General features: G+C 39.6%; 1 protein-coding gene across 1 annotated transcript in view; it reads left to right on the forward strand.

The window, feature by feature from the left end:
* NUP210 (nucleoporin 210) overlaps positions 1–13,428 on the forward strand; it is a 155,498-nt gene that overhangs the window by 84,849 nt on the left and 57,221 nt on the right. The window contains exons 19-25 of the mRNA XM_060239833.1: positions 1,621–1,725; positions 1,819–1,920; positions 4,315–4,443; positions 5,194–5,321; positions 7,174–7,309; positions 8,150–8,212; positions 8,935–9,114. Coding sequence (XP_060095816.1) covers positions 1,621–1,725; positions 1,819–1,920; positions 4,315–4,443; positions 5,194–5,321; positions 7,174–7,309; positions 8,150–8,212; positions 8,935–9,114 — 843 coding nt within the window. The remainder of the gene's footprint in view (positions 1–1,620; positions 1,726–1,818; positions 1,921–4,314; positions 4,444–5,193; positions 5,322–7,173; positions 7,310–8,149; positions 8,213–8,934; positions 9,115–13,428) is intronic.

The raw sequence follows: 13,428 nt of genomic DNA on the forward strand, positions 1-13,428 counted from the left end.
AAAGCAGACTGTAGGGCATCACATTCCCACTGAGCTCCCTGTCCTTCCCATGTTACCCAAATAGGCAGCCTCCTAATTAGTTGGGGGCAGGGCTTTTTTTGAACAGGAATGCACAGGAACACAGTTCTGGCTGGCTCGGCATCAGGGAGTGTGGCCTAAAATGTAAATGAGTTCCTACTGGGCTTTTGCTACAAAAAAGCCCTGTGTGAAACAATGGTGACATCAGGGGTGTGACCTGATATGCAAATGAGTTCCTGATGGGTTTGCCTACAAAAATTAGGGGGAAATTATCTTAAATGAAACTAAGTGAGAAAGGGTAACTGGGATTGTCCACCTACGTATATGGCAGGGGTGGCCAACGATAGCTCTCCAGATTTTTTTTGCCTACAACTCCCATCAGCCCTAGCCAGCATGGCCAATGGCTGGGGCTGATGGGAGTTGTAGGCAAAAAACATCTGGAGAGCTTCCGTTGGCCACCCCTGGTAAATGGAAATTTTTCCCTCAGAGAACTGTGGTCTGATGTTACACTGGAAAGGATTTTATTGAAATAAGAATAAAAGAGCAAAACATACATACAAACACAGAAAACACACAAGCTAGCTAAGAGGATATCGGGGAGGGAAGGGAGGGAAGCATTTTCAGGGAGGAAAGAGTTACCAGTCTTGAAGAGCAACGTCCACAGAAGGCAGCAAGCAAAACAATCAGCATTTCAGGGAATGAAGAAGAGAGGGCCCACATGCAAGTGGGGATGTGAGGTATGGTGAACACACAAACCGCTATGGAGCAACATGTTTGCAATTACAGGGAAAATGTTCTCTGGGGGAGTCTGACATGTTTGTTCCCCAAACACTGACTTGATCGCTTTTTCAGAGATAAACAATGATCTTAGAAAACCTTGGTGAGTTTAGGTGAGGTGAACTATAAGTGTTAATGTTTCTTGATAACCCTCTAAATACTGAATGGAAGAAGCTACCAGGTTTTGTCAATAGCATTAAGGGTGCATAATTAGGATAAGAGGGCTGGGTGTTGACAAGATTAGTCCAAGGTGAGGCAACCTATCTTGGAAGATCCATTCTCATGAAATATGCATCTCTTTAGTGTTGAAGGGAGGTCATCATTGGGTCAGCCGCTCTGTTTCCACACACCTAAACTATATCTTGACTTGTCCTGGCTGACATCCATCTTGTGTCATTTTTAAGCCAGGCAGTGCATTGCAGCCTATGATACTGGAACTAAAATATGTATAAGGAAGGATGGTTATGTGTTTTCTGTATATAAATTGACCCTCAGCAAGAGAGGAGGGGTCTCTTACAAAAAAAGCAAGATTATACAAATGATTAAGAAGCAGATAGAATTATTTACAGGGATAAAGGTGTGCTGCTTTCTGGTTCTTCTGAAAATAGGCCTTTTCATTCTAAAAAAACCCTTTGTTAATTGCAAATTATCTTGGTCTCAAAGCTTGGCCTTTTTCAGTCAATTGACTATTGAGCTGCTATTTGTGTAGTGGTCAAAGAAAAGGTGAAGTATAAAAGTTGCAATAAAAATATAATTTGTGTCTAATGTCTTACTGGCCATTTAATTCAACTGCTGTTTGTTGATGGACTTCCTTTTTTCTTTCAGTATGAATCTCTTACAGCTGTATCTGCCACTATTGAGCTGATACTTGTGGAAGATGTAAAAGTCAGTCCTAAAGAACTGGCACTCTATAATCACCCAGCTGTCAAGGTAGGGAATGAAATCTACACATTCTATTTTAATTAATAAAATAAGTAGTCTGTGTGAAAATGTAAATTACACAATATGTACCTTTGTTGGCAGGCTGAACTGCTCATTAAGGAGGGCTCTGGATACTTTTTCATTAATGCAAGTGTTATCAATATTGCTAAAGTGACCTATGAAGAAACTGAAGGTGTTGCTGCGGTGAGTACTATAATGATAGCAGCTTCTCTGTAGTGAGAGAGAGAGAAATATTTTAAATAATTATTTTTCTAAAGCAAATTGCTTATGCCCATAAATCACACTCATTAAATTGAAATAAGGAATCTCAACATTTCGAAAGAGATAACTAGTTACCTTAATTGCCTGTAGTTTTACAAGAACATTTCCTGTACAAATGCAACTGGAATTAATAGAGGGTATATAAAGTTTCTGTACTTCATCTCTCAGAGGCTTCTGTACAAATGTTTGGAGTGAAGAGACAAACTTCAGACTGTCTGCCACTACGTTATGTTTGGGAAACAGCATTTCCCGTCTTCCTCTGATTTTTTTTCCCATCTCAATCATGTATAAAATCCATCCTTGGTCAATATATGTCCTATTCTAGAAAATAAAATCAAGAAAAATGACATTTAGAAATATATCTGTGGCAAACAGGTGGGGTTCCACCTCTTCCTAAGAGCAGCCAGTGGGAGCTGACAGAATGTTGGTGAAGGAGACTGTTGAAAAGAGCCATTTGTGCTGTTGAGAGTGAACCTGGCTGAGTGAAGCTGTGGAGAAGAGCCACTGAATAGTAACTGGGAAAGGGTCAAATTGTAGCAAAGGAACCCAAACTCCTGAGTAAGGGAAGTAGTTCAAAAGTTCAACTGAAAAGCAGCTCTATTTGATGTACTCCAATATCATATTCAACCCAGAAATAAAATATATATATATATTAGGTTATCAATAAATGGCGGCAACGTGTGAACAAAACAATGTTTGAGTCTAGGGGTGTTGTATTCGGCATAAACCAAACCAAGATCTGTATTTGGCTACCCTGCCCAAATAAGCAGCCCTGCCCGAATAAGAGCTGATATTATTTGGGTGCCCTGAGCAAAGGGAAGGGGTTTAAACTTTAAACCCCTTCCAGAGTTAGGCTGCAGCATGACTCCATGAGGGAAGATAAGGGATATAAACTTTAAATCCCTTTCATCCCCTTCCAGAGTTGGGTGAAAAGCTGTGGTGAACTCCAGAGAAATAATAAGGGATTTAAACTTTAAATCCTTTCCATCCCCTCCCAGAGTTGGGTGAAAGCTGTGGTGCAACTCCAGAGAGAAGGGAAGGAGTTTACACTTTAAATTCCTTCCATCCCTTTCTGGAGTTGGGCCATAGCTGCGGCATGACTCAGAGGTGATGGAAGAGGTTTAAAATTTAAATCGCTTCATTCAGCAAGTCAGGTCCACACAACTCAGCAAATGAAATTCTCCATTATACCTGGGGAATAGTCCCCATAGGGTATAATGGAGCCAAATATATTTGGGTTTCTTGAATAGTAACCTGAATACCAGTACAATACTGGTATTTGGGGGTCTTTGGAAATACCAAATATTTTCAGGTCCCAAATAGTGAAATATGACTAGACCCGATTTTTTTTCTTGTACACTCTTATTTGAGTCTCTAACCCCAGTAACTCTTGCAGTGTTGGAGAGAGGGGTGATTATTAAAGGGAAAGAGGCTACCCTGTCTGGCTATGTCTCTGTAGTTAAGAGAGAGGACCTGCTAGGTGAAATTGTCATGGCTCTCTATATATTTTAAAAGAAGCAATATGTGAACTATGAGAGATATTACAGTGTTATGTGTAAGTGTTATATTATAGCATAATACATCTGATTTTGCCATTTGTAAAGAGATGGCAGTGCTTGAAGTATTGTGATAGCTGAAGCTGTTGGAAATGTGATGACATTATAGAAAATTACTTTGTGTAACAAAAATAACATTCTGATTAATGGCTTTCGTTAAAATTTTACATTTTTATGGTCTATCAACTTATGTGTAGTCATTAAGAATAAAATGATCACATTCTTTCTTCATAGGCAGTTAATTCTGCTGCAAGTTAAAATTCTGAACCCTAAACTCACACACACATGTTTTGGCTTTTTATAAGTTTTCCTTTAAAAAATTATTATTTTCTCTGCATAATATGATTTTTTTGCCTTATTAATATCAAGAGAGAATACAAGTCTAGAAGAGAACCCATTGCATTTGGCTTTGGTGATGCAATTTCTTCCTCTAGACCTTTTGCAATGTCCATAATATAAGACCGTTAAATGTAGCTTGAAGCTCTATTTTGAAGAGACAGTTCTCATTCAGTGGGAAAATCTTAGTGTAGTTCTGTTTCAGGTTTAATGGTCTCCCAGTAAGAATACTAACTTATTATAGGAAGCTATTAAATGGGGGAGGGGGGTTAATTTTATTGGTTTTATAATGTCATTTTATCATGTATATCTTAAACTGTTGTCTGCCTTGGTGGCCCTTGTAGGGGCAGAAAGGTGGGTTATACATTTCATAAATAAATAAATAAATATTTACATTTTAAAATATTCTTTTCTCATATTTAAGGTATACCCATTACTTCCTGGATCATTGTCTGTAATGATTCGGGATTTGTGTCTTTCCTCTTCTACACCTGCTAAAGCTGAAGTGCATGTGTCTGATATACACAAAATATATGTTGGTGGTGTTGATAAGGTTAGTATTTATTTCCAAGTAATTGTATTGTTGGTTATATCTGATGAGCTGGAATGCCACACATACATTTCTAAGATTCCTAAAAAGAGAATTATTGAGAACTAATTTAACATAGTGCCAGAGACTGAGCTAGGTATTCCTTAGCTGGGACTTTACCCAAACTGGTATTTTTGAGTCTTTCATCAGAAGAAAGAAGGATAGCAGCACCGATTAATCTTATATGTTTTTGGTAAACCTTTAAGAGCTAGGTTCTGTAGTGGGTAATATTGGATTGCTACCAGCGAGGCTGCATTCAAATCTTTATTCTCCCATGGAGTAGCTGATTGAGGCTGCAAGCCTAAGAACACTTTCTGGGGAGCAATACCCACTGAATAAAATGAAGCTTATGTCCAATTAGACCTGTTTGATTGCTCCCTGGGTGACTATGGACCAGTCACTCCCAGGTTATCCTGTTCACAGGATAGTTGTATGGAAAAAATGGGGGAAGGAGACTCTTTGCTCTGCAATGAAGCATGTTGGTGTAACTATCAAATAAAGGTACTAAGGTAATGCATGTGAAGCTCTCTGTAAAATGTGTTTTTAAAATAAATCAGCATAGCATCAAAACTGTAGCTGTAGTGACTGTATCAATGATGACAGCTAGCAGAAATGATTATTTTAAGCTAGTAAGAAAAATTAAATTATGGATTGAAACATATCCAAGCATTATTTTCAGAGAGAATGTGAATGTTCATAAATAATGTTTTGCAGGTTGAGATTGGCAAAACAGTTAAAGCATATGTCAGAGTACTGGATGCTTCCAATAAATACTTTCTGGCTAAATACTTCACTTTCATGGATTTAAAGCTAAAGGCAGCATCTCAGATTATTTCCTTGAAGTAAGTACTTTTTTTTAATGCTTTCACTCAGACAGACAAAAATATAAGCAATATGTGTGCAATCTGCATAGATATTGCAATGATATACATTCAGAAATAAAGAGTAGTGGAAATTATAGTGTATGTGAAATTGCATTATTAAAAGTTGATGCTTATGTGTTTTACTCTACTGTCATTCGTATTTCTAAGTCAAGATAGTCCTCAGCAAATGCAGTTATTTATATTTTCCTTTCTATTAGAAGTAACTAGGGCAACTTGCAGATTCCTAAAACCAGGTTTTTTTCTGGGGAAATGCGGTGAAATGGAGTTCTGGAACTCCTTAGTGGAAACAAAATTAAAAAAAAAATGTTTAAAAGTTCATGAGGGGCTCCCATATGTTTCTCCTTCATTTCCCTCTTGAGAGTTCTGGCATCTCTTTTTCCAGAAAAAGTGTGCTGCAGCAAACTATCAACAAATCAAAGCATTAACCAGCAAAACATACCACAACTCTAATAATATAGGTGGTATAATCCTCAATAAAAAACATTGTTGCCTATCATTTACATAAGGGAAGAATTTATAAAATATTTTTCCTTATGTAATAGCAAAAACTATTTAGAGGAAGAATGGGGGGGGGCGGCTGCTCAATAGGAAGCCTCAGTGAAACTACTGAAAAAGTCTCCATCCATGTTCACATATATCTAATTTCTGGCTCGCCCAGGCTACCTTGATCTTGGAAACTAAGCAGGGTCTAATGGCTAATATTTGGAAGAGGAATGTCCAATGGCTATGATGCAGAGGCAGACAATGGCAAACCAACTCTGAAATGTTAATGCCTTAAAAACAAGTCTAGCTTGCCACCTAGTGGTGAATAATACTAAAAGAACTAGAACTTTTGGATGCCAGACAATCTTAGTATCTCCTGGCTATTCTACATACAATGCTGTACAATAATTAATTATTCTATACTAAAAGGTGCATGGAAGCCAGGAATAGGTGTCCCATTTCTGCTTGAGTAGATTTGCCAACTGCCCAGAAAACAAATAGGCCTGTCCATTTGGGGAGAAGAGGTTGACAGAAAGTCAGAGCTAAAGGTGTTTCTGTACCACTATCATTGCTATTTTCTCCCCTCCCACCACACACTTTAAAAAAAATCTGTAAATATCTTTTGTACTAGGATCTGCCCTGGCTATATCAGTCTGTATCCAGACACTCCTAAAATTGCTGGGCTTTTCATTCTAGTTACTTCCCTGAGTCTTCTTTGCAGATGATCTAGGTAAAGTATATTTGATTGAAGAGTTATCAAACCTTGGGGCCAATCTCTAGTTCAGTAAAACAATTTTACCAGAGCCTTATGTATTTTTGAATTCACTCAATTAATGCTTCAGTCCTGAACTATTACATTCTGGGGAGCAAAAAATAATTGAAGAAACTTATCCTGACTCTATCTGATGGAATCAAAATAACTTTATTGCTTCCATCGGAATAAAATGATAAATTAAAATGAAAAGCCCTTCCATAATTTTTCTCCTCATCTGATATTACTAAAACTTTAAAGCATATGATAATTTTACATACTTGTGTTGTCCTCAAAAGGGACACCTTAAAACCTGTTTATTGAGTACATTATTACTGATGGTGTCACTCACTGTGACACCAGTGCCTCATCCTTAATAAAACTGCTTAACATTCAGCCAATATCTGAGCCATATTGCTTTTAAACTGAGGCTATGGTATATTGTGCTACTTAATAAACATTAACAAAGTTCAGAAATATGAAAGACTATACCCCAGTAAAGAAAGACCATCTTTATCTCTCTGTGTCTTTTTTTTTTTTTTACCTAAACCAACTTGTCTAATTTTCTTACTGCAGTCTACTCAGCGAAGCTCCTGATGAATACACTGCTACTTTTCTAGTTTATGGTGTGGCTGTAGGTCAAACCAGTATTACAGCTGTTGTCATTGACAAAGATGGAGAGAGAATCAATTCAGCTCCACAGCAAATTGAAGTAAACATTTTCATTGTTAACGGATGATGTTTTCTCAGTTGCGTTATTCTGTTTGTATTCTGAAAGAACTAAGGTCTCAGAATAGCTAAGACATTTGAAAATGTATTATTAATCATTTAGTACTGACACTGTGCTGGGCAGAAGAGGTGATCATTTTGAAAAAGTCTAATTGTGGCAAAAGATGATGGGAGAGGCAGGGTATAATAGAAGGAAGGAGCACAAAAATACACAAAGTTGCTAGGGGAAAAAAGAGAGGCAGTTAAGATTCTGAGGAACTTTCACTGAAAAAATGTATCCTTCAAAATTGTAACAGTGTGAAATCAAGAAAACCCAGAGAAATTAAAGAAGATGACAACAGATGGTAGAATGGCAGAATACAACAAGAAAGAACTGATAACACTATGAAATTCCACTTCAGAGGAGAAGATTAGGAAAGGATTGGCATGTAGAGAGCATGAAAGGAGGAGACTGTCTGCCCAAGCAACAGTGAAAGAAGCAAAATTAGAAAGCGAAGTGGCAGAAGCTGAAGTCTGTAGAAGTAGCAGAGTTCAGTGCACAGTACGCACTACATGTATAGCAGAAGGTGGAGAGAGAACCTGACAACAAAGGGGGGAAATGGAAAGGGAGAACAAGGACTGAAAACAGAGATGAAAATGTTCCCTTTTCAACAGAAGTGTTCTTAAATTAGTTTATGGTTTAAACCAATGAAAGCTGGAAGAAAGTATGAGTTCAGGCATGATTAAGAGCTAAGCCATGTTCTGCCTTCTCTCTAATGATTTGCTCAACCCAAAAGGTTGGATTGTATTTTTAAAAAATTAACCTGTTTTCGTTAATTTCCAGGTGTTCCCTCCTTTTAGACTAATACCAAGAAAAGTCACATTACTTAAAGGTGCAGTGATTCAAGTGAGTTATTTTTAAGATTATTATTCCAAACTAGTTATTTTTTAATAAAATATTGCTTTAAATTTATAGATAGGAATTGTGTTACTGGTGGTTCTCTGAATGGCATTCCCACACAGTCTGTCTCTTGTTCCAAACTGCACACTCCCTGGAGAGCAGCTTCCATGTGCTGTCCTTTATTTAAAATGGAGCGAACATAGGAAGGTTCTCCATACGCTTACCTGATTTTTTTTTGTCTCAGATCTAAGCTTGAGAAACAAACAAAACCTTTGAAATTTTTATTAAAGCAGGTCCTTCATTTCTAATAAATTCTTCATCATTAATTCTAAGAGAACTACCCCAAAAACCTATTTGTTATATTGTGGATTAATTTTATGAACTTCCTTGAGCCTTCAAAGGTAGTGGGTTAAAAATCAAAACCAGTAAAAGCAAAATAAATTCACATACACCACAACAAAGAGTTAGTTGCACAGGTTTAGTAAATATTGTTTATGCTTCTTTGAACAATATTTATGCTTCTTAGAACAATGGCACTTAACAGAAGACCTTGGATAAGCAAATATCTTTAGAGTTAAGATTTTAGTAGCCTTTTGCCCTTCCTGCTTATAAGAACCTGCTTCTTTCAGGCTCCTATAGCCCCAATAGCTCAAGGGAAGCCAGGGTGTATCTTGTGTCATTGATGGCTGAAATAAATTAATTTGTTTTTTTTAAATAACTGGATACAGATTATTTCTGAAGGAGGTCCCCAGCCTCAGTCTAACATAATTTTCTTGATGAGTGACACCAGAATTGCCTGTGTGAATAGCAGTGGCCATGTAACAGGAATGGTGATTGGGAACACTGCTGTAACAGGAATGGTTCAAGCTGTTGATGCAGAGACTGGTAAAGTGGTCGTGATATCCCAGGTATGGATCATTAAAAAGACAATTTATCACATTGCAAAAGAGTTGCTCTTACATGTATTATGTTTACAAAAATAGTAGGCTATGTCATATTTCTAAACTGTCAGGTCAGCTCCATACTGAATCATTGTACTTCATGGGAAAATCCCACTTGACATAGTTTTGGTTCCAAATAGTTGTTGAGATCTTCAGATTTTCAGGCCCCTGAGAAAAAGATCAGCAGTTGTCGTCGTCTTTTTGTTTTCAAGTATGGTTGCTGAAAAACACTTCCACTTAAATCTATGAGATCCAGTTTTTTGAAGAGCACTACAAATAGATTTCCAAATGGAAATCTAAGAAACATGTTACTCTTTGTAAAATGGAGAACAGTTTCTATTAAGAAACATGTAAGTTACATTATGCTTGAAACAAATGAATGTGCTAAACTGCGTGAGGACTAGGGATGGGCACAAATCGAAACAAATCGTGATTTGTGCCTAAAATAGCTGATTTGTGGTTTGTTCCAAATTGGTTCAGGTACTCTCGCTTATAGATTTCCTTTCTTATTATTTGAGTCCTATAAGGATTCAAACCCTATATTTGTGAACTTGGTGTTAGGAATGTTTTTCATGTGAGGAAACATAATGTTGTATTGTATAAGAACGTGTCTCCATGTGCTTTCAGTGAATGAGTCTTTGTTGTGGACTCTCTGGATATGTTAATGAGTCTTTGTCATGGACTCTTTTTGAATGTTGTTGAAACCTCTAATACTTTTTAGACATTTACAATAAATGTTATAATTCTTTGGATATAACAGATGGCATTTCCCACTTGACGGACAGGGGAAAGGCATTTAAAGCAACAAGTTCCGTACCTTTTCAACCCTTTAACGCAAAAGGCTTCCAGGTGAACTCACCAGTTTGGACTCACAGTACAGCTTGGAGAAGGCATTTAAAGGGATTGTGTTCCTTTATATCCCTCCCCGCCCCCATGCCTTGCATGCCTTTTTCCCTCCATTACTTGCAAAGTTGAAACCAGGCTGCAAAAAGGAGCCCACCCAGGAGGAACCTCTGTTTCTTTTTTTTGCATTTCACTTCATTCATGCTGTCATTCCTTTTCTCCTGTTCCTCCCCCCACCATCCATCTGTCTGCCTCCATTATATTCCAGAGTTCATGGGATCAGTGGCTCCTTGTTTTCTTGCCTCCCCAGCCCCTTCTCCACCAGTACTTGCAATTCTCTGGAGGGCTGCTGTCTTCCTGGGCTTTTCTGCTGCCCTCTGGCCACTTCAGCTCTCATGGCAGATGGCAGATGTTTCCTGCCTTTCCAACCTATCGCACTGGTACCACCTTCCCTGGGATTCCCCCAGCCCCTGCCTGTCTTCACTGCAGCTGGTGGGGGCTCCTCTGTCCTGTTGCTGCCACTTCAAGGCTTCATGGTTTCATTGGGCCTCTTCTGCCTCCATCCCCTGAAGACTGCTGCGCTATGGCTTCCTCATCTTTACTAACTCCCCTTTTTTAGCCTGAACTTCCTCTCACCATTTCCACCAGTCCCAGTCACCTCTCAGCTGGTTCCTGGCTGCCTTTTGAGAATCCTGGTGGTTAGAGTAAGTTCCACTCCTCTACTGGCACCAGAGGTTCCTTCCAGCCCAGCCATCCTTTCCCTCTGGTCACTGTTAGAAGAGAGAACAATTGATCATCCCTCTCCTGCCCATGCAGCCATCCTCCTTAAGTTGTCTGAGGTATATTTCTGCACAAGTCCAAACAGAAGTACTTATTTTAAGGTTTTGTAGTACTCCCCACCTACTTTGCTTACTTTTAGATTTTTCTGCAACCCTGGGGCATTCCCCAGTGTAAGTGGCCTGATTCACAGATTTAGCTATTCACAGATTTGGCTATTAGTATATAGAAACTTTGGGCTCTCGATACTCATGAGGGGGAATCCTCCCCCCACTTTCTTGCCATGGCCAGCCCAACTCAGGGGTTGCTCTGCTGGTGGAGGCAGGCCCAACATGCCTCAGGTTGTGTTGCAGCTGTCAAGCTCAGTGTGTCTCTTAGGCTGCATAGCCTCCAACAAGCCCAGTGGGGCTCCCAGGCTGTATGGCCACCAGTATGGGGCCCAGCAGGGCTCCCAGGCTGTATGGCCACCAGTATGGGCCCAGCAGGGCTCCCAGGCTACACAGCCACTGACCCAGGTCCCAGTGCATCTCCCAGGCTGCACAGCTGCTGGGCCCAGAGGAGGTCGTGGGCCATAAAGCTTCTGAGGCATCCCCTGGGCTGCTTCTTTGCCAATGCCATGCCCAGTGTGGCCCCCAACCTCTCTTCCAATTACCCCTGAGAGGCCCCCAAGCTGTTATGCTGGGATATATAGAGGCTTTCTGGTGAAAAGTGGATGGGTATAAGCTTTAGTGCGCATCTGATGAAACTGCCTTATATGGAATCAGACCCTTGGTCAGTACTGCCTGCTACTCAGACCGACAGCAGACTTTCCTGGGTCTTAGGGAGAGGTCTTTCATGTCACCTACCACCTGATCATTTTAACAGGAGATGAAAGAAATCGAGCCTGGAACCTTTTGCATGCCAAGCAGCTGCCCACGTAGCCATAGCCCATACCCAACAGGGTGCTGAAAACAGGGTACTAATTGGATTCTGCTCTCTGGAGCAATGAGATTTGATTGAGTGATTTGCAGTGATACTTGATTCAGATTAAACTGAACTAGTTATTTTTTAAAAAGTATTCTTGAAAATAGTTAATTTAACTGAGCAGGGTCCTATTTGAAGTTGCTTCCTAGACCTATTTCTGCTTCATCCTATGATGCTGCATGAGAGTAATGCTCAAGTATTCAGACACAATTGGAGATTTGGTAAGGTTTAATAGTTAAACTGGAACATTTAAAATGACCCCTGGCAAGAAGTGCCCGATATTGTGTGGTTAACATGGCTCCTCTGAGGGACTTTAATTCCTACATAGTCCTGGAGCATGCAGAAAAGGAGTGCTCTTATCCTTATCCTATGCCTCCAAATTCAAATGATAACTCACCACTTAATATTTAGTTTGAGCCCTGTGGCACATTGAAGACCAACAAAGTTTAATTCTGGATATAAGATTTTGTGTGCATGCACACAAAAGCTTATACCCAGAATTAAACTTTGTTCATCTACTGGACTCAGACTTTGTTCTGTTGCATCAGACCAGCACAGTTACCTTCCTAAAGTGATTAAGTTGTAAGGGAAAAGCAAACACCCTGCTTCTCCAGATGATAGTCAAACTGAGGCAGCAAACATACTGTGTCTACAACAGCTTCATGAGGAACTGTTGCTTTTCAACAAGCAGGGAAGAGCTCTGTCTCCCTGTCTCCTGCAGGGTGAAGTACTAAAATATCATAGAACAGGGTTTCCCAAACTTTTCTTTCCCGTGGCCCGGTTATTTTTACACTTCTCCTTTGTGACCCACTAAAATTTGGGGGTTGGATGGAGCCGGGAGATAGGAATTATGATTTCCTATGGTGTCACTTCCAGGTCAAGTGCCAAGTGATGTCACTTCCAGGGCATACTGAACCAAAACTCCACCAAAACCAAAACCACCTTTTCCTGTGATGTCACTTTCAGAGCACTCCCCCAAACCTGCCTCTTCTTCTGAAGTAACTTCATTTACAGAAAAATCTCTCTGAAACTCATAATGAGCCAAAATGGGGGTGGAAAGTGGGTGGTCTTCTCTTTTCTCCCCCACACCTGCATGCACCTATCTGTTTGTGCGTTCTTCTCCAGCTTGCAAGCACTCCTAATGCCCATGTTCAATTGCCTGCACCACCTACACATCCCTTCCTCAACAGCACTGGCCAGTGTATGCAATTGGGAGTGCTGTTGCCATTGCCATTAGGAATGCCAGCACTGTGTACCACCCACACTGGGCCCTGGCAGCTGCTGTACCTCAAAATATGCTGACACATTTAGTACGCCCTTCCTTCAGCTGCTGCTACTGGAACCCTGCCTCAAGCTACAACCAAGCTTGCTTGGTTTCAAGAAATTCTTTTGACAGCTATTTTTCATACTTTTGCTTGACTGAAACACTGGGAAATTGTTGTGAAAGATAGCAGAGAATTGTACTGCAATTAATGAATTAATTTCAACTTATATAAAGTTCATACAAGCTTTTCTGCAGTTATCCCAAAAAGGATATTTATGAGGGGCTTGCAGCTTTTTACTGACTGTGTTTCCCATGCCTTTAAAAGCAACCTGTTTTGCAGATATTTAGCCAGTGAACTTCTTTCATCCTTTTAAATATCTACAGGAGGAGTTTAATTTTGGTGTCAGGACCAGTAAAATGGTACCAAGTTCATA

The sequence above is a fragment of the Heteronotia binoei genome, chromosome 5, assembly GCF_032191835.1.
Source record: "Heteronotia binoei isolate CCM8104 ecotype False Entrance Well chromosome 5, APGP_CSIRO_Hbin_v1, whole genome shotgun sequence".
Lineage (NCBI taxonomy): Eukaryota > Metazoa > Chordata > Lepidosauria > Squamata > Gekkonidae > Heteronotia > Heteronotia binoei.